Genomic DNA, 18,973 nt, shown 5'->3' on the forward strand with positions numbered 1-18,973 from the left:
ATTCTCACTACACCTTTCTAAACATACTGGAAAATATTAAGATACAACCAAACACCCTAATACTGGGTGATTTCAACTACCCTGCTATTAACTGGGAAAACTACTCCGGTATCAACTCCTTTTTCCAACGGTTCTTGGAATTCATAAATTCCAATGCTCTGGATCAACTAATCCATTGTTCCACCAGAGGCTCCAATATCCTAGACCTGGTCATTACCAACATGGGAGATAGATGCTCCACACCAGTGGTCACCCCCTCATTGGTCAGCTCTGACCATAAGCAAATCACCCTTGACATCCACATCCTACCCCCCAGTAAGGAAATCTCCTTAAAAACTTCTCCAAAGCCAACTTTATGCTACTGAAGTCAGAAGTGACAAACTTCACGACACCCATGCAGATGGGATCTGAAAGTTCGACTGCAGAATCCTACACTAAGGCACTGTACGAGCACATCCACTCATGCATGAATCGTGCCATCCCAAATAGAACCAAGATGCTCTTCTCCAAAAAAGGAAGCCAATCTGGTGGTCCCCTGCTATAAACAAACTATACAACAGAAGGAAGAAACTGTTGCAGAAAAGAGGAAAATCCCAGGATGCAAAAAACTCCCTCACCAGCCTCAGTAAGATGCTGAGATCCCTCATAAAATCCTCAAAAGCTACTTACAAAAATAAAATTGCCAAAGATTCCAAAGACAACCACAAGGCATTCTATAGTTATGTCAATAATCTAAATGGCAATGCTCAGATCTGCTCTGAGCTACAACAGAATGGCATTAAATATACTGATCCCAAGGATATTGCCAATATCCTGGCAGATCGATTTAGTGTCAACTTCGCCCCCTAAAGAGCCCATCTCAATACCAAAAGATTGCCAAATTCCGGTAATCACGGCCACACAGGTAGAAACCGCACTCTCCAAAGCTAAGAATACAGCATCCATGGGACCAGATGACATCCCAGGTTGTGTACTACATGAACTACAAAATGAATTGGAACCTCACCTAAGTGTCATGTTTAATCATAGCCTCACTTCAGGCTTCATGCCCACTGAGTGGCACACAGCTACAGTTATTCCACTCCACAAGGGGGGATCCACCTTGGATCCCAGGAACTACCGTCCCATCAGTCTGACAAGCCTGATCTGCAAGGGCATGGAACGCATTATCATGGAACTTATAAACAAAGACATTGGCAACCTTCAAACACTGGACCCCACCCAGTTTGGGTTTGTGAAGGGCCGATCTTGTCTCCTGAATCTGATTGACTTCTTCGAATCAGTCTCCAGAGCTGTGGACAAGGGTAAGGCAGTCCACACAGCCTATCTGGACCTCGCCAAGGCCTTCGACACCATCCCTCCACTCTGGAATCCTAGATAAGCTTACTAAGCTGGGCATAAATCCCTACGTCACCTGATGGGTTGCCGACTGGCTTACTGACAGAACCCAGACTGTAAAAGTAGCCGACTCCAAATCCAGTTCCAGACAAGTGGAGTACCTCAGGGTTCAGTCCTGGGACCACTCTTGTTTGGCATCTACTTCTCTGAAGTACAGGCCAACACTAAGGGGCTTTGGCTAACAAAGTTCGCAGATGACTGCAAACTGGGAGCCATTATTGAATCCCCAAATGATGTAGATATTCTACAAACGGGCCTTACAGAAACAGATGCCTGGTACCAGAGCCATGGGCTTAAGCTTAATGCCAAGAAATGTATAGTTATCGCCTTTGGAAAAAAAACATGTACCCATGAATTACCACATAGGTGGCAGGACACTAAACATCGAACGTGTGATGAGAGACTTAGGGACACAGGTGGACAGTGGTCTCACTTTCGATAACCACATCGCCACAACAGTCAGAAAATCCTTTTATGTGGCACACCTCATCATGAAGGGCTTTTCATCTAGAAAAAAGGAGGTCATTGTCCCACTTTACTCATCCCTCATTAGACCCATTATAGAGTATAATGCCCCATTTGGTATGTACCTCACAAGACATCTGCAACAGCTGGAAAAGCCATAGAAATACCTCACTAAAAGAATCATAGGCCTAAAGCAGATGCCATATGCATATGCTGACTGTCTAAAAAAACTCCAGCTATACTCTGGCATATCGTCTACTCAGAGGCGATCTCTGCTTAACATACAAGGCCATGTAAAACCCTGAGCTGTTGGACATGCTCCACTTAGAGAAATCCCAATCCCTCAGAGCCACAAGCTCCAGGGATCTAAAAGTCATCACAATGAACAAAACATGCTGGAGGGATAGGTTCCTGACCCACAGACTCCCCATACTCTGGAATAGACTTGCCCATACATGTCAAGCAGAGAGCCTCATTGGCCCTCTTCAAAAGGAACCTTGATGATTGGATGGGAGATAGGAAATCCACCCCCAGGGATCATGTCATTGCCCTGCTAGACAGTGATCTAGAGAAGTAAATACTGTGGGAAGAAATATCCAGGGAATTGTTATGGCTAGGCTTGCATAGGCCCTAGGGCCGATAGCCTAGTACCAACCTATGAATAAACCTTTTATAATACATAGTTAAGCAACCACACACTAGTAGGCTTTAATGAGTTATTTAACATGTTAACCTATAGCTACAGAATTTATTATTTTTCTAAGAAGTTACAATGTATAGACTTCACAGGACTTTCTAATTTTACATTTACATGGATTTGAAAGTTTTCTACTCAGTAGAGATAGAAGTAAATAAACTTATAAATATATATTGTTAATCACTATGTATAACATACAAGTTAATTTGAACTAATGAGTTACTTTCTGTATAATGTAAATACATAGCTAGAGTGAGAAATGACTTTGGAGAGAAGTTTACAGTAAACACTTTGTAAGTGTGGGGTTGTATACCTCAATGTTTGGGTTGATTGTTAATTAAATCTTTATTAATTTTATGTTTAAATATTTATCATTGGGTGTCTACTATTATCAGTTATATTTCTTTTAAAGAAAATAAGTCATTTTCTTTAATAATAACTATGTTTTCAGCTAAACGGTTTAAACAATAACAAAAGGGGAAGTTTATTCAAATATCTTAAATGTTTAAAGCTCGTTTTTTTTCAAGGAAACATATTAATGACAAGGTGACAAAACAGACTGGGAATGGAAGAATACTGTTTTAATTCCCAAAGTTGCAAATTTGTACTATGATAAGACTGGGATGTTCTGCTTAGTACCTGTGAAAATAAATGGAAAGATTTATACTTTAGTTAACCTTTACTGGATACCTGAATTAGGAGTTAAAGTAGTTAAACATAAGTTTGAAGATACTATACAACACTCTAAAGGAACTTTAATACTGACAATTATTTTAACTGTATCCTGGATGACAAAGATAACAATACAAAAAGCTCACATATGAGGCCAGCTATCTCAAAGGCATAAACTGACATTATTGACATAGCTATTATTAAAGATACAAAAGAGTTAGCTAATCTAAATTCACTTTATTTTCCACACACTTTTCACATCAATATGGCACCTATTCTAGAATAGACAGAGTGTACATCTTGAGAGATACAGTTGCTAAATTAGATAAAGTTAATTACTTGTCCTTTGTCTGACCATAATGCCATCACATTTGACTTGGAAATGAACACAAAAACAGTAACTATCACTAGAATACCATCTTACATAACCAAATTAAAGGACTTCAATGAATTCTATTTTAAAGAAAACACATCCCTTCCTAAATATAAGCCTTACTACAGATGTCTCAAAAATATATGTGTGGGATTTTCTGAAGTCATACATATATGGCAAAGTGTTAACTTGGTTTATTAATAAGAAAACAAAAAAAAAAACAATGGAATAAAGATTTATGGATTTACAAGGAAAAATTGATAAATTAAAGCTAGAGATTCAAAAAGTCAATAATAATGCAATGAAAGAACTTGAAGACATGAATAAAAATATCTAGAAACTTCACATCATAAAACTATAAAATTGTGACCCTATACTATGAACCCCAAACATCAGAGAAGTTTAGCAAACAGAACCAAGAAAAATTTTAAGTGTAACCAGATAAAATAATTTTTTATACCAGGAGCTAGGAAGAAAGTTTCAGATTTAAAAGTTATCTTCGAATCTTTAAAGAAACAATTTAATTCAATTAACTCACAGCTTTATGAAATATAACCTCAAAGTGTAGTCAAATCCTTTATTAGGAAACATATTAAAAATAAACTATTAGAAGATCAAGCCAAACGCAATGACAGAGCTTAAATCACAAATTAATAAACTGAAATTAAATAAAGTTCCAGGTACTTATAATATAATTCCTGAAATGTATAAATTATTAACTAATGAAACTTCAGTTTTGTTATTAAGAGTGTTTTCTCTAGTTAAAGAATATAAATTCATATCCACTTCCTGGAAATATACCTTATCGTTTCTCCAATTCTGAAACCAGAGAAGGATGCAAAAGACTGTTCATCTTATAGGCTAATATCGCTTTTAAATTTAGATTATAAGATGTATATGGCAATTTATGCCAACAGAATCAAACAATTTTGTCTCAACTGATAGATGAGGAACAATCTGGTTTTATAAAGGGCAGAACTACATATGACAATATAAAAAGAATCCTGACTTTAACAGACTATTTTAACATCACAAATGTTAACATGATCTTAGTGAGTCTAGACATCAACAGTGTCTTTGGTTCAGCTAACTGGAACTATTAATTACTGGTTTTAAAAGAATATGGTTTTGTACAAAATTTTAATGGTTTAATTAAAATGTTGTATGAAAAATCTCTAGCTTATATCAAGATTAGTTCATCTATATCCAGTCCTATTAAAATCATCAAGGGTATAAAACAAGGATGTTCCTTGTCCCCACTATTGTTTTTTTTGTCATACAACCTTTTGCAAATTTTATCAGGATGAATGCTAATATTGAAGGAGTACGCCTTGATAGTTCTTTGACATCGAAGGTCCAACTGTTTGCTGATGATATTTTACTGAATTTGAACAATAACAACTCGTTACAAGCTTTATCTGATATAGCTGAACCTTTCAATCTTATATCTAGCCTTAAATTTAATGAAAATAAAATGAAGATTGTGTCTATAAATTGTAATAAGAAAGGTATAACTAAGAGGTTCTCTAAATATATAGTATCAGATAATAGAACCAACAATGTAGGCGTTACCTTAACAAATGATCTGAATGAAATCTTATCAATTATAATAACATTTTAAATAAAATAAATTTACTTACGGATTAATGGAACAGGTTCTTTTTCACTACGGAAGACAAATATTTCTCAACTAAATCAATTATATTTCCAAAATTGTTTGATTTTATACAGGCCTTTTCTCTTCCCTCCCCTAAATCCATTACACATCAATTTAATAAATTAATGTTAAATCACCATTTAGATTATTGGGAAACAGGCTGAGTCTTCAAGACATTGAAATGTATGCCTTATCGTCTACTATTAGAAACAATACCTTTATGGCTAAATACATCCTATACAGCTAGAAGGAAGCAATTTCATGAACTTATTTGGTTAGAATCAGATCATTCACCAATGTTACAATATACAAGCTTTCCACTGGTTGGTAATACAATTTCTGTCAGGAAACAAGACTAAACTTGTATCATCCAAATATGTAACCAATACATTAATCACCTTTAGAAACTTCTTGAACAAAAATCCAGATATTAAGGCCTGGTCATTACTATTTTATCCTATTGTTTGCACATAGAATATCATCAGTACATTTGATGTTCCAAAAATGAACATACTAAGGGAAAAACATTTTAATATATTGGTATCATATGATGGAGTCTGCAAAAGCTCCTACTATGAATCAAATTATGATTAAATATTAACACAGAAAATAATATGTGATTAACCAAACAAGATTTAAGATGTTTTAGTGTAAGCCATTTAGATTCATGCATCCTTCATTAAGGCAAAATGTTCCTAAATTTATAGAATATATGACTGTTATAGGTAATCAAACTGTACAAAGAAAGGATTATCTCTCCAAAATATACAAAATAATTTCGAAAAATAAAAAATTATCATAAAAAGGCAGTTTTTGGGATAACTATAAAACAACTATCAAAACAATCTCTGTGAAAGAGATAAAAAATAATAATTCTTGTCTCTTCAAAATATTCTTCTCTCTCCTTACAATGGAAGCAGTTCTCTTGGAATTTTTTTCACATAATTTACATTACACCCCATAAAATAGAACTAATGTATGGTCAGAATAATGGTTGTTGGAGATGTTTTAAATCTGAAATCTGACTGGAAACGCATGTCTTAGGATTGTTATCTGCTTAGAACATACTGCGATAAATTGAACTATTTCTTACAGATTGTGTTCAATGACAAAATTTCAAATGACAAAATCGTTAATTTTTTTTAATTCGCCTATACCCAAATTGTTTTCTAGACAACAATATTCACTTTTATGGACTCTATTAGCTTCTGCTTGCAAGACAATCACCACAAACTTGCAAGACAATCACCACGAACTGGAAGAGGAACACCTCAAAGAATTTACGAACTTGACATTAATGGCTTCACGATTTTAAATGGACACTGTCAAGATGAGATCTGAAATAATCACTTCTTACTACAACTATTGGTTAAAAGTGGTGGAGATATTGGAGAAAATAAACTGTAATACACTGATTTAAATTGCTACTTTGTGGATTTTTATTATGTCATATGGTTAGACACCTTTGTAAATAGTTTTCTTATGAAGTTTTTCTATTTAAAAAAATCTGTTTCTTGTAACAATTAATTTGTGTTTTTATTTCAAGTTATGAAAGGTTATTTGTATTTTTTAAAAAAAGTCAAAAATATCTTTATAAAGAGAAAACAGCATAATAGTAAATGTAAATAGAATTCATTGTATTTTTTTAACTGTAATGCAAGTACTTTTCTAAGCAATGAATATTTTATGAAATCCCTAAGTTACAATTGTTATTAGGTCATGTGATTGGAGGGGTATGTTTGTAAGAATAGTACTTAAGTACTCATTTTTTACTGGTTATTATGTTCTGAACAATACCATTGCAGTCAAAAGTGGTTAACTATTAAAACTATTGTATGTTATTTACTCTTTTTGATCCCACTGGTACTTAGCCTTAACCAGCAGGTAACAGCGGCACATAGTTCTACAAAATAATTGAACAGCTTTCCTTACTTAGCAAGAATGTTTACAATTATTGCACATTAACCATAGAATTGTGTGTCCCTGTAACTGACTGAAGTGATCAGTAACAACTTTCTTTTCTCAGGGAGAATATTCACACTCAATGTACATTTATCCAACTACTTGACATTCAAACTCACCTCAACTGCATAACAGAAGTCTGCTCCTGCAGTAGCTGCCATCATGGAAAGCAACCCAGTGCCAGTCCCAATATCCAGAACAAGTGCCTTCTGCCCCCGTTTCTTCACTCTACTCACTGCTGCCCGGATTCCTTCATAATACTTTCTGTTCTGCAGAAGCACACATACACAAATGTCAACAAAGCAGTCCCTGCATCATCCCAAACAACCTCTAACATTCTCCATCAATTATTTATTCATTCATTTTCCAGTACCCACTTTATCCTATGCAGGTATGTGGGGGAGCCAGTATCTATACTGGTAACCAACAGGAGCAAATCAGAAAACCTCTATTGGACATGACAAGTCCACTGCAGAAAGTGCACACACCTACAGGCAATTTAAATTACAAAAATTTACCTAATGGCAAGTGTTAGGATTGTGAGAGGGAACCAGAGACTCTGACAAAAAACAAGGACTCTGGACAAAGAAGGACATGCAGACTCCACAGGAAAAGTATCCAGCAAGGAACTGAAGAACCTAGCACAGTGAAGCAGTAAAACTTTTAGTTATGTACTCACCATAACTTCAGATGTTTGGGATCCATCTCGCCTACATTCTGACTGATGGGTTGGGCGATAGCGAAGTCTCTTATTGGCTGAGCTTACTATATCCCAGGATGCACCACTACCAGTCCCCAAATCTAGTTTGTCCGTACATGCACACCGCATGCACTGCTTATATAACATCGACAGATGATACAAGATAAAAACAGTAGAACTCAAACCGTTCAATCTCTTCTGATCTCCAAGGCAGGGGAAGGAGGGTGGGTATTAGGAATGGATGGATCCCAAACATCTGAAGTTATGGTGAGTACATAACTAAAAGATGTTATGTGATCTATCTTACATTCTGACTGATGGGACAGCGTCCTAGCACCTGAATCCTGGGTGGCTCACTGGAAAACACTCCTGAGTACCGTGGAACCAAATGATGCTCGCCCTTTAGATGCCACATCCAATTTATAGTGGGAAATGAAAGTTTGCGGGTTGGACCAAGTAAAATCTCAGAAATAGCGAGCTTGGAATGAAATGCAATAGAGGTAGCCATAGCTCTAGTAGAGTGAGCTTTGACAGATGTTGTAAGTTGCTTATTTGAAGAGGAATAAGCCTGTGTTATGCAATCTCTAATCCATTTGGCAATAGTAGCTTTAGTGATGGTTTTACCCAGTTTATTATCTGAAAAGGACACAAACAATTTATCTGTTTTTCGAATTTGTTGAGTCCTGTCTAGATAGAAGCGCAATTGCCTGTGAACATCCAATGTATGCAAGGTGTATTCCGCTTTGTTTGAAAATTTTGGAAAGAAAACTGGTAGCTCTAGAGATTGTTGGAGACAGAGATTAGAACAAACTTTTGGAACAAAAGATGGATTAGGCCTAAGTGATACTCTATCCTTGTGAAAAATCAAATGCGGTGGTTTGATAGATAGGGCTTGAAGTTCTGAAACTCTTCTTGCAGAGGTAATTGCAATTAAGAAGGCAGTTTTCCAAGACAGATATTTCAACTCACATGTAGCAGCCGGTTCAAAGGGAAGATGTTAAGGGTACCAAATCAAGATCCGATGAAAAACTGGGGTCTTAAAAGCACAGCACCTTTCATGAAAGTTTTACATAATCTGCTGCTCATCAGCGGTGGGTCTATCGATTCGTGAAATTTGGAGATAGCTGCTACGTGAACTTTAATAGTAGAGTCTGAAGTTCCTTGATTAAACAAGGATGTTAAAATTTCAAGACTTCTGGTATCGGGGCAGAAATAGGGTCTAAGCCACTGAGTTGAGCCCACATAGGAAACCTCATCCACTAAGAGTGATACAATTTCTTAGTGGTGGGTTTGTGGGCTGAAGATAAAATGTGAATAACTTTGGGTCCAAGGTGTGATTTCTGATTAAAGTCGGAAGTGGAGGAGCCAAGCTGTTAATTTCAAAGTGTGAAGGGACTGGTGCTGTTGTCCCGACTGATGAACCAGAAGGTCCGGAGTTAGATCCAAAACCAAGGACCGTCCAGAGTATATTTCTGTAGGTAGGGAACCATACCTGGTAGAATCATTGTGGACCCCAATTGGGAAGCTTTCTGGATGACTTTGGGGAGGAGTGGAACGGAGGAAAGCATAAAGCAGTCCTGTTGGCCAAGGTTGGACTAGAGCATCTGTAGCTGCCTCCCCTTGGGGTCAAGGAAAAGAACCTTTGCACTTCGTGTTTTGTGGTGTTGCAAACAGGTCGCAGCACGGAATCCCCATCTTTTGAAAATCTGAGCTGCTACTGTTTCGTTCAGGGACCACTCGTGAGGAGAGAGAATAGTCCTGCTCAGTCTGTCTGCCAATACATTGGATTTTCCTGGAATGTGGGTCGCTACCAGGAAGCGGTTGGTAGCCACTGCCCATTCCCATACCCTCATGGCCTCTCTGCAAAGGGGGTAAGATCTGGTCCCTCCTTGTTTGTTTAGATACCAGACCACCGACACGTTGTCTGTGTGGATAGCGATAATGCCTTGAGGGAGAAACTTGTGGAGGGCTTGTAGAGACAGAAGTACAGCCCTCATTTCCAACACATTGATTTGGAGAAATGTTTCGTTTGGAAGCAAAGAACCCTGAACTGACCTGCCCAGACAATGCCCCCCCCACCCCGTCTGGGAGGCATCCGTTGTCAAGGTGGCCACCGGAGGGTATAACAAAAGGTCTTCCCTGATTCAGATTGGATGGCAGAAGCCACCAGCGGAGGTCCCGTTTGCACGTTTCTGTAATCAGTATGTGATGATTGAGGGGGAGATCCTGAAAAGACCATTGTGTCGATAACAGCCACTGAAGAATCCTCATGTGCAATCTTGCCAGAGGAACTAGGAGAACCGTGGCAGACATTGAACCTAAAAGTTGCAGGACCATCCTGGCTGGGGCTTTGGATCTTAGAAGCAGGGCTCGGACTTGACCTTGTAATGTTTGTATCCTTTCGGTAGGAAGGAAGATTCGCATTAATTTTGAGTCTATCTCTGCTCCTATGAATCTTATGCGCTGAGAAGGCAGCAAGACAGACTATGACCAGTTGAATGTAATTCCCAGGGAAGCACCCAGGGAGATGGTGGCTTGTAGGTTCTCTTGTAGTAGATGCCTGGTGGTGGCAGTCAGGAGCCAGTCGTCCAGATAGGGAAACACTTGGAATCAGAGACTCCTCAGGTGAGCAGTCACTACTGCCAAACACTTGGTGAACACCCTGGGGGCTGTGGTGAGACCAAAGGGCAGTGCACAAAATTGGAAATGACCGTCTCCAGGCTGAAGCGCAGATACCTCCTGGACGCCTGATGTATCGGTATGTGATAATAGGCGTCCTTGAGATCTATGGAGCACATCCAAACATCTTTCTCCAATAATGGGAGAATGGATTGTAAAGTGACCATTGAATTTGGACTTCATGACGGACTGGTTTAGTTTGCGAGATCAAATGGGTCACAGGTCCCCTGTCTTTTTTGGCACAAGAACCATCAGTAATTTCCGGATCCGATCTGGTCTGTGGGGACCGGTTGGATGACTCCTTTTCTAGCAGCTTTGAAGCTTCTCGGCTGCAATTTCCCTTTGACTGGGTGGCGGGTCCGGGATTTTTTGGGCGGTGGGGGTGAGTGTGTGAAGGGAATGGTGTAACCTCCGGCAATAATCCGAAGCACCCATCTGTCCTGAGTAATAGACTCCCAGGCTTTTAGGTGCTTGGCAAAGCGGCACCCGACTGGCTCGAGCAGCACAGCCGGGCAATCCCTCATGGAGTGTGGGAGGCTGAAGAGCCACCTAAAGGACTCGCGGTCTCCAGTGTTGCGGGGCCTCTGCCGCCTCTGGGGCGCGTCTCCCAGAAAAATTTCCCGTCCTCTGCCTCTGGAAGGGAATCTTCCTGCTGTTGATGAAAAATTTCTGTGATTTGGAACCACATCTTCCTTCCTCTTTTAGCCTTGGGATAAGGCCGAAGGGAGTGGAATAACGTGCTCCTCCGGCAGATAAAGTCTTTCCCTCTTGCACACAGCGGGTAAGAGTGTCTTTACCTTGGGTCCAAACAAAGAGGACCCATCAAAGGGGCGTCGGCAAAGGAAGACTTGAAGGCCTCCCAGGCATGTCTCCGTGAGCCACGCCTGTGCTCTGCCCGCCCTTGACCACATATGAAATGAGCCTCATGGACGAGTTAGAAATCGAGGTGAGGATAGCCAACTGAGAGCTAACCGACTGGGCTAGCTGCTCAGGTAGGTTACCTGAGAGGAGTCTGAGAGTTCCTTGACCAGATCCCTCTGTAGTCTGGTGAAATGTGCCAAATAATTCAGGGACCTCAGAGTAAAGGCCGCTGAAGTCAGGGTGCGCTTCCCGTGCGGTCCATGCTCCTAGACTCCTTATTAGGAGGATGGACGGACGTTGAAGCCTCTGCTACGTCCTGCTGGGTAGCAGATGCCACCACCATGGCATCTACAGCCACGCTTTTTAAGAACTCCTTCTCGGGTGGGGCAGACAAAAATTTGTTAGGGCGAGAAGGCACTGGTTCCACAGTATCTGGATGTTCTCCGACAAACCAAATCCAGGAGCTCGTCAGGCGGAGACACCCAGGAGGCGGAGGGCTGAGCCCGAAGGCCTTGAGGAACACCGACTCATCAGCGGAGGGGTTTGGAATTCCAGCCGCCTCGTTGCTTAAGGATCTTTAGAATGTCTGCAAATGAGACATCATCCGAGGGCGACTTTGGGGACCCCTCCGCATCATCAAGATCAGTGTCCGATGTAAGAGACTTCGTGGAGTCCACGTGCTTCCTCTTGCGATCTCTTTCTTGGGGGCTCCTCCGAGACAACTCGAAAGACCCTCAGGAGGAGGGAACCCCAGTGGGGTAACCTCAGGCCCAGGGCTCCGCTGCCTAGAGACAGGGAACTGCCAAAGTCCCAGTCTCTATGCCCTGGGAAGGTGCCGGTAAAGCCGTAGAGATGGCTGAAGAAGACTTGGCCAAGGCACTCCTCATAGCTGTGAAGGCGGACCCCAGAATCCTGGGAGGTCCGGTCTCGAGCCATGATAGCAGACAGAAGTCCCGGCGAAGCACCGAGAGGGAGGCTTGGAACCGACAGCATTGGTCCCAACGTCAACCCGGGTCCGGCAAGAAGTCCGTGTGCTAAACTCGGACCCGGGGTTGGAGTAAGGGTCGGAGCCGACCCTAGGATCTCCACTGGCTCCATCAGCACCTGCTCCGGCGGGCCGAAGCGGTCGGAGGAGGAATGGCAATGGAATGGGCTATCGGCTCCAAAGCCAAGTGGGTAACAAATTTCTGAAAGACTGGGGACTGGAACAGTCTTTGGAGCACCCTGTCTATGTCCGAATCTGACATCCTTGATGACCTGGAAGAGACCGAATGGGTCCGAGTAGGCCTCTCCAACGGCTCCAAGGGACTAGGGGACCCGAATCGACTCGACAATTATAAGAAGTGTCCAAACCAATTTCCATCGGTGCGAGGGCTTGCGCCGAGGAGGAAGTGTCTGGCGGACAACCTTCGCCGGCTCCGAGATCAGTGGAGCCGATGAAGGTGACCCGCCTCGATGCCCCAGCCGTCGGCTCCGAACCCAGAGGAGTCGAGGCTGGAGGCATCGAGGCAGACCGTTCGCCCTCGGCTCCGAAGTCCGTGGAGCGAAGGAGAAGCCTGCCTATGTCTTTTGGCGGTCGGTTCCGGCGGACTGGTTTTAGCAGGAGAAGGAGAGGAAGCTAATGCCTCTTCAAATGAGGGTTTAATAAGGCCTTTCAAAATAAGTTTATTTTTCCTCTCTTGGAGGACCCTCGAGGAAAAGCGTGACACGCTGCAGGACTCCTGCAAATGTTTGGCCAAACAATACACACAGAGAGTGGTCATCTGTGATTGACATTTTAAAACTGCACTTAGTGCACTTCTTAAAGCCGAAGGCCTAGGAGCCTGAGACATTATGGCAACAAATTTAGTAACTCTAACTATCACAGAAAAACACTTCTTTTTTTTTTTACACACAGACTGTCACAACAACAGAAAAATTAACTAAAGGGATCCAAGAACCCTTAAGGACTTGAAAGACAATTGACTGACAGGGAAAGGCCCTTCAATTCAAAAGGGGCCTCTAGTCAGAACAAACACAACCACCACACAAATTTTCCAAAAAATAACCACTCATACACAAAAGTATATAGCTGTTAAAACAGCTTTTGTTGAAGAATTAGGAAATTCCTGACAGAAAAAGTTAGTGAAAAACACTACTTAGCTCAGCCAGCTCGAGACCACGTCTTTACTAGTTAGCGGCAAATGAGATCTGGGGGACTGGTAGTGGTGCATCCTGGGATATAGTAAGCTCAGCCAATAAGAGACTTCGCTCTTTGGCATAAGCGTGCAGAGTCAGAGCCGAGGGATCGGCTCCGAACCCATCAGTCAGAATGTAGGCGAGATAGGATCACATAACATCTAGCCACTGTACTAATGTGTCATCATTGCATCGATGCATTATTAGGGAAAATGAACTACCCACACAACTACAATTTTTTTCAAAACAGAAAATATTATACAGAAAATTTAACAGTTTTGGACATTACCAGTTGATTTCCAAGGAGGCTTTCTACAGTGGGAAGCTGTTGAGATTTTGTTTCCTGCAAATTCCAGCTCATCATGAATTTTTCTATCCTGTTCACACACTTGCAGACGAGTCGGTCTCTAAACTGTGAATGCCCTGATATCATGCTTTAAGCTAGAAGAGCTTGTCAAGCCCTGGCGCTACTCAGTTCAGCCCTCACACATCTAGAAAGCACAAATTGCAATAACAGGAAAAGAAAATCACAGCAAACAAGAACACAGAAATATGTACTTGTCTGTATTATACAAAGCTCCATATGCACCTGCCAGAAAGCTGTCCACAAATGGAAATGGAAGCTCTTTGGAGAATAACTAATATAGCCAGTACATTTATATCACATCTGGTTTTGGGGCCTTTCCGCAGTACATAACTGCTTGGAAGAATTCCACGCAGTAAAAATTAAACCTTCCCAGATCCTCTGGGGGCATACTGGGATAAAGCCCCGACTATGGCCCAGGAGACCCCAATTCAATTAATGGTTCAGGAGTCTGTCATAGTGGCAGGAAGGAAAGGGAGTTACCATCCCAGGAGGGGAATACGGTGAGGAGGGCATCTCACGCAATGATCTGTGGTGAAGCCTGGGGATTTCGTATGATTGAAGGTGTGGTCCTAAGAGGATAGAGGGGTCAGACATGGCTGAGCTGCTACAGAGGCTTGAAAGCTGTTCTACCATCCTCCAATGCATGCCCACCATTCAGATGGAACCATGGATATTGAAATGAGGGGTACTGGTAAGTCATAAAGAAAAAACAGCTTATCGATTGATAGCATAACCACCAGGATACCCTAAAGATCTGCACTGACCTTGGCAGATATCTGTGACAGCTTTGGGGAGGGGAGCAGATTTGGAGTAGCAGGTAGACCCAGCAATGGATGTGGGGTACTGGACTGGCTTTCTGGATGAGGAAGAGTACTCAAAAAGAGTAAAACTTAAACCTTCTGGGAAGCTGAAGAAGATGGAAGACCAAGCACTGACAGTTCAGATGGCTAAATCCTCCAACAGTGAGGTGCCAAAATGGGACAAACTTCTGCAGTCATAGTCTAAGCATGAATCCATGTTGAAGGTATGAACAGACAAGTTAATGTTGCTGCATAAGTATGCACAGTGGATACACTCTCGAAACAAACATCGGAAATGTCCATGTTATCTAGTGGAGTGGGTCTCAGAGCAACATTTTACGAAAAGTTTCCATCAGCAGATAACAGTCCATTTAGAAAGGGTATGCGCTCAGCTGTTTCTGTACTCCACCCCCCCACCATGGCAAGAAGCCTTCACTATACTATTAGCATAATTACATCTGGCTACATGCAAACCCACTACAAAAATCATGGTAAGATATATGGCCAACTCCTTCTTGACTAAAGAATCTGTAAAGGCTGTCAGCTTCTCCAGTCTATGGTCCATTAAAATGTCCAGAAGCTGGAGCGTTAGCGGAGGGATCTAAACCCCAGTGTGGCAGAGAACTCTCTTGCCCATCTCCTCCAAGGCCTTGGCCTCCTAAGTCATGCGGAAAGGTAGAATATGCTATGATCTCTGTGATCTATGCTAGACAAGATAGAAACACTCTGGTGTCCTGCCCTAAGCCATTTCATCATGATTTTAGTCAGCTTCATCTTATTGGGAGCATAATCTAGATTCTTGCAGCTGCAAAAATAGCATCCTTAAGGGCAGGCTTTAAGAGCAGAATGGCAGAAGGCTCCCCTTTGTTGCCCAAGGCAATTGTAAATACACGCCTAGTCAAAGTCTTATGGACAAGGGTTAAAAATAACAAAACACTTAACTCTACTGGGATCTGTTAATTCATATCTTGGTAAATTCAATCCGTGGCTAGGCTACCAATGGTCTGTAGGTACAACAGCCTAGTATTATCTTATGAACTCATGAACTGTTGCAGAGAAAACAAAGATGGTACAGACCAGACCTAATACTCTGAAGGATGGGTGGATGCATTGTCATTATCTATATCTAAAAGTGAATGTTTTACAATCATTGGAATCCCTTTCTCTAGGCACATACAGATAAAGCCACCCCTAATCCTAGCTTCAGAATGACTGGGCCTGAAGTCAGCTGATGCAAGATGAATCAAGTGTAGCAAGGTTGACAGCTATAGGCCAGTTAACAGGAATCCAGGACCTTAGAAATTACTCAGAAAAATGGTGCTGCAGGGCCTGGAGAAGCCTATGTGGGGATTAGCTCTAGTTATTAGGCCATATTACCCAAAGGTGCACTGCAGCACCAGAAGAAAAAGTCTCAGCAAACACGTCATACACCCAGTGACTGTACCTGTCCTTTGTGTCCTGCTGTTGCAGGAGGGAACCTGTAGCCTTCCTCAACTTGGGCCAGCAAACACTTTTGGACTTGGGAGAACTGGTTCTTCTCATTTAGGCCTCCCCTAAGTGCCAACAATAACCCACTGTCTGGAAAGTGACAGCTCCATGGGTGTAGGCCAGATGCAAGCATGCTTTAACTGCTTGGCTGTGGTACACACACTGTAATTGCTCTGGGCTGCACACCTAATGCTTCTCATCATCATCGAATGAAGTGTGACAATATGATCGGCTAACTAGTTAGCATAAGTGATGCAGGCAGCTCACAAGGTCCACAAAGACACTCAAAGTACACAATGGAAAAGGGTGCAACTGACTTCTAAACTCTTGATTATTTAACTTTGCTGAAATTCCATCACAGGTCAGACCTCCTGCTAATCAATATACTGGATAGCCATCAGAAGTGAAATTTAAGTTGTTTGTCTTTTCGGCTTTTCCCGGTTAGGGGTCTCCACAGCGGAACTCCGGTCCACTAATGATTGGCAGTTGATCTTTTTATGGTGCCGAGTTGCCAGCCCGACGCCCAACCTTCAGTGAAGGCACGCCCATTCACGCATGTCTTTCGGAGGCCACTCGACCGCGAGGAGGACATGCATACTCCACACAGAAGGCACTCCAGCCGAGAATCGAACCAGAGAATCTCTTGCTGTGAGGCAACAATGCTACCGCTGTACCACCGTGGATCATGCTTACAAATTCCTTTTCCGTCTTTGGGTGGATCTTGTCTTTTGATGATTTAACCTACAAGGATTTAACTTCACGTGTGGGAACTTTTCTAAGAATTATTACTGGGTTAAGATATAAACTGTGCAAGTAACACAAAAGAACCGTCCAGCATACACTATCTTCTGATACAGTATATGAAGTTGTAAGAGGTGCAGTTCATACTGAAAGTGAGATAAGAGACACGCTGACCTGGGAACTACAGAAAAAGAAGAAATCTCAACAGTTACCCAATGAAGTAGGCTCTTGACTGGTCAGATCTAAAAGCTGAACTCTACAACGCATGGCTTAGTAATAGGGGAACATTTATTACAACTTTTTTGTATAAGTATTTACATATCTCACAGCCAGCACACTGACATAAAGCCTTGAAGTTCAATTAGTAAGCTATCAGTAAGCCATGGAGTTGAAATAGACATCTGGGTGGAATGGGAGATGAACAGCGAAGGTCATCTTGTTCATTTCTTTGGAAGGGCAGCAGTTTGGACCAATACAGAGCTGACATCTGCTAGATACCAGGTAACACAGCAAGCAGTAAGAATCTCTGAAGATGTGTACTTCAGTCTGCCAAACATCCAGTACTGTCTAAATTTGTCTGTGTGTGATCATCTGGCACTATTACAACAGGAGTTTCACTGTCACAATTTGAGTATCAAGACAGGACATGGCTCCTCTGCAACCATGAACTGGGTTAAACAGGTTATAGGAGAATGTATGAATGCATATTCACCTCACAACAGATTTCAGGAAGGAGGACCATCATGTGAAATACTCTGACCAATGTCATGTTACTTGTATGCCAGTACTGCAGAGATCATGAACAGACATACTTGAGTCATGCAGATCTGGAGTACAATAAATAAGGAGTATTCAGCTCATAATCACAAAAGTAATGTTTGCGTCATTAATTCTGTATGTATACTGACTCTGGAGTGCCTGTGTAACACATTGTGATGTTAAACGCATAGTATATTTTCACTGGCAAATGCTATTTTTACCCAGATGTACCTACTGCAGAAATACAACTTGATAAGTCAAGGACATGAGTGAATCGATAGTTTCAAATATGGAAGTAGAAATGCTGCCTTTTAACGGTAAAGAAAATCAAAAAAGTACTCACTCGGTCATGATCATGCAGCATGTCGGCATATGCAGATCTGAAAGAAATGAGAAACAGAAAACAGTTAAATTATATACATTCTATAAGTATTACGTCAGACCTAGATATAGTGGAAAGGCCAAGAAAGTAAAAGAAAATATATGTGCCTGCAATTAAGGACTGACAATCAAACCTACAGAAGGCCAGAAATGAAAAATATTCTACTCTGCTTGCAAAAACAATTATGTGCATGTGTTTCTTCAAAGTGCATTTGTTCAACAAACTGTAAAAACATGAAAAGAAGGCTAAAAAACTGCTTACAAACAGTCCAGAAATACCAAAACCTCTTGTTTATTTTAACCAATTATTACATTTATTTTTAGCAATACACTAAGATGACTAAAAGGATATAAAAGTTCACAGCTCCAAAATTCTCTTCCACATACCTCTCAACTTCTTAGAGGAAGAAATCTGGACAAAGCTATAAATAAAAGTGGGACAGAGGCCCACAAATAGGGGCACTTTTTAAATACTGCTCTTACAAACTTAGAAAGTTGATAGAACAACAGATTTTGCATTGGCAAATATTATCTGAAGGGTATGACTTCTGAAGCTGAAATGTCTGTCCAACATCAGTCTTTAATGATTTGACACTAATCTGCCAGAAAACCACAATTTTATGAAAAACAGACCAAAAATAGGATGTGAAAATAACTACAATAAAAATACAGGGTAATGAAAAATGATAAACCAGTGCTTTTCCACCTATTTGCTTAAAAGAAAGGAATTTAAGGAATGGGTAGTGGACATTCGGGACTTACTACAGAATACCGAAATTTCTTCTTAAAATATAG

The 18,973-nt window shown here is 41.2% G+C and overlaps 1 protein-coding gene across 4 annotated transcripts in view; it reads right to left on the minus strand.

The window, feature by feature from the left end:
* Window positions 1-18,973, minus strand: part of PRMT7 (protein arginine methyltransferase 7) — an 843,610-nt gene that overhangs the window by 613,895 nt on the left and 210,742 nt on the right. For all 4 annotated transcript variants that reach the window (XM_044081516.1, XM_044081514.1, XM_044081513.1 and 1 more), the window contains 2 exons: window positions 18,141-18,177; window positions 7,344-7,493 (listed from right to left, as the gene is read on the minus strand). In XM_044081516.1, the coding sequence (XP_043937451.1) occupies window positions 7,344-7,493; window positions 18,141-18,177 (187 nt within the window). The remainder of the gene's footprint in view (window positions 1-7,343; window positions 7,494-18,140; window positions 18,178-18,973) is intronic.

Source organism: Protopterus annectens, chromosome 8.part0, assembly GCF_019279795.1.
Source record: "Protopterus annectens isolate FY-2018-M chromosome 8.part0, PAN1.0, whole genome shotgun sequence".
In the NCBI taxonomy this organism is placed as follows: Eukaryota; Metazoa; Chordata; order Ceratodontiformes; family Protopteridae; genus Protopterus; species Protopterus annectens.